The sequence below is a fragment of the Austrofundulus limnaeus genome, unplaced genomic scaffold (assembly GCF_001266775.1).
Source record: "Austrofundulus limnaeus strain Quisiro unplaced genomic scaffold, Austrofundulus_limnaeus-1.0 Scaffold359, whole genome shotgun sequence".
In the NCBI taxonomy this organism is placed as follows: Eukaryota; Metazoa; Chordata; class Actinopteri; order Cyprinodontiformes; family Rivulidae; genus Austrofundulus; species Austrofundulus limnaeus.
Genome location: NW_013952761.1, coordinates 203,881 through 206,533, shown reverse-complemented (window position 1 = coordinate 206,533; position 2,653 = coordinate 203,881). Strand labels below are relative to the sequence as shown.

Here is a 2,653-nt window from a genome sequence, read left to right as displayed (position 1 = left end):
GGCCTGTCTGATGTTGGAGGGCAAAGGCTACAATAGTGCTACATTTAAATTGTTTTAGTTACTTATAAAATTTGCTGATAAAATATTTTTACTAGCAGCAATACTCATTATGAGCAGCCATTAAAACCCACTTTATCTGTATATTAAWATTGTTAACAGCAGTTTGACCTACTTTCATCACTGCCGTGTCATCCCTGCAAACTGAGTTTATGTGCAAAGTTATAAAAATCAAAAGTCTAATAATTAATTTCATTTTGTTTAATGAAACTGGGTAGATAGCATCTGAATCCCAAGTTCAAAAAAATGCAGTGTTTCTAAAGGAAGGCCCTGTCACACTTTAATGTTTTAGACAGCTCATGTTGACTCATGGAAACTTTGTTAGGAATAAATTACCCATATAGGTTATTCAATCTAACTGTTAGCATTGTTTTATGTATAAGGTCCAAATGAGGCTCCCATTAGATTATGTTTTATTTATTCCATTTTCAACATAGACATCTTCAGTGTTGGACAAAATAAGTTGTCTAAAACTATAGTGTGACAGGGCTTTATGCAGGAAACCCAGGTTCTTCCTAATGACAGCTGTGCAAAGACATTTCCACTGAACACAATCTAAAGCAATTTGTTCATCTTAAATAATGTTAAAAGTCTCTGTTTAACAGGGAACACACTGTAAATGTTGAAGTCTGTTGTATTTTTAAATACCGGACAATAGTCAACATGCTGTATAATAATAGGTAGTGATGAATATGCACAGTTTCAGCAGTGGCTCTTTGGTTTTATGCCATTAAGTGATCATCTTAACTATKATGTTTCTGGTTTGTAATTCAAAGAAAATTTTTCTGAGGGAAGTTTACAACTGGGCAGTGTTTTTGTGGTAAAATGTGTTTGTAGTGCTCCTGATGACATCCCCACCACACTTTCCACAAAATAGCTGAATGTGGCTGGATTGCTGCAAATTTGGAAAATCTCCTTTAGGGTGAAAGCAATCATGTCGCTGCTGTGCTCTTAGTTCTTGTAATGTAAGGCTTTCTGTGTTTTTGAGGTTTATTTTTCCCTATTTCCACATCCTCATGATGCTCACTTGTACCCTCATTGTGCATCAGCAGCACATTTTCACAACAGCGTTACTTCATTCACTCACAACAGCACCACAGCTTGGATCTTACATAATCCTTGAACTGTGTAAAAACGCTGCAACGTGCTCGAAGATCACATCCTCCTAACGTGATGGAATCATAACCTGAACGAGAGTGTAGGCTTTCTATTTTCTACTTGTCTCCTAGGCGAAAAATAGTTGGCCATCCATTTGAAAGTGTTCCCGACTGTAATTGTTTTAGTCTGGCCTCTGTGCGTTCATATTGGAGTTACATATTTGGAATCCCAGAGCTTTAGGTCACACAAGCAAAACTATGACTTCCTGACAGGATAAAATGTTACCTGTCTTAAAATTGAATAAACTTCCTACAGTAAAATGGCAGCAAAAACACACATTCACCATGTCACTGACCTGTGTGCGTCCTCCGGTGTGCTTTTAAGTGTGAGCTTTTGGTGTACACCTTATTGCAGCCCTCAAAATCACATCTGTGGATTCTTCTCTTCTTTGAATCGGGTGACTCTGACCTCCGGGGGCGTCGTATGCTGTCAATACTGAACGGGGACATGGAGCTGCAAGAAGGACAATAAAAAACACAGTTGAAGTCATGCTGTGATGATAATAATGAATCGTATGTTGCTGTGGATATAAGGATGCTTTCCCAGGTGTCTACATGTTTTCTGAGGAAGGTGGAAACAACCTTCTAAACCACTTGTTTACTTTATAAACTAAAGCAAAAGTGAGTCTCTTAAAACTCATCTTGACCATAAAAGTTATATTTCCTGGTTAAAATAAACATCTGACAAAATAGAAGCTATTAGAAGACATTTAGATAGAAGAAATTAGACTGGGATAAAAATCACTGTCAATCCCATGAACTGAAGAAAAACAGTAATTTAATTGGCTTCTTCCATCCATCTAATCAAACAGATAAATCATTTGGTATCATTTTCCAGCTCCACACTTTTAGACAAAAGTTTTGAAGAAATTTTGTAACTGATTAATTGAATATTAGATTCAGTTTTGTATTTTATACTTTCTGATCATTTCAGTCTGTAAGGCTGAAGCTGACAAAGAGTTGGTKTGTGTCTTGTGTTCTTAGCCTAAACAAAACTGAGTACGCTCTGACGTCTGACGTAAAAGGTAACACCTCCTGGGRTGTAACCAGGAAGAGATGTACATTATAAGGMCAATTCATTATTATAGTAGAGGAAAGTTGTCAGGGTGTTAGAGTCTCTGCTTCTGAGCAGAGTTGTGCTGCTGTGTTTGGGTTTTCCTGATATCAGCCCAAGGTTGTACGCTGAGGCCTGTGCTGCTGAGCGCTGAATGTACCTGATTGGAGTCAGAAGACTGAAAATAAAGTTTTGAAGAAGAAACCCAGCTGAATTCTGTTTATTCGGACATACCATTTTGAACAATGCATATTTCTCCAACAGTTTGTTTTGTTTGTTTGTATTTTATTTCATTCATTCAATAATTAATATGAATAGTTCATATAACGACCAAATAAAACATGAATGAAAAGGAGCAGAATGAAGTATAAACTTATAATATCTG

The 2,653-nt window shown here is 36.7% G+C and overlaps 1 protein-coding gene across 1 annotated transcript in view; it reads right to left on the bottom strand.

The window, feature by feature from the left end:
- klf12b (Kruppel like factor 12b) overlaps positions 1-2,653 on the bottom strand; it is a gene marked incomplete at its 5' end in the record, with an annotated part of 35,344 nt that overhangs the window by 3,352 nt on the left and 29,339 nt on the right. The window contains 1 exon segment of the mRNA XM_014023211.1: positions 1,511-1,668. Coding sequence (XP_013878665.1) covers positions 1,511-1,668 — 158 coding nt within the window.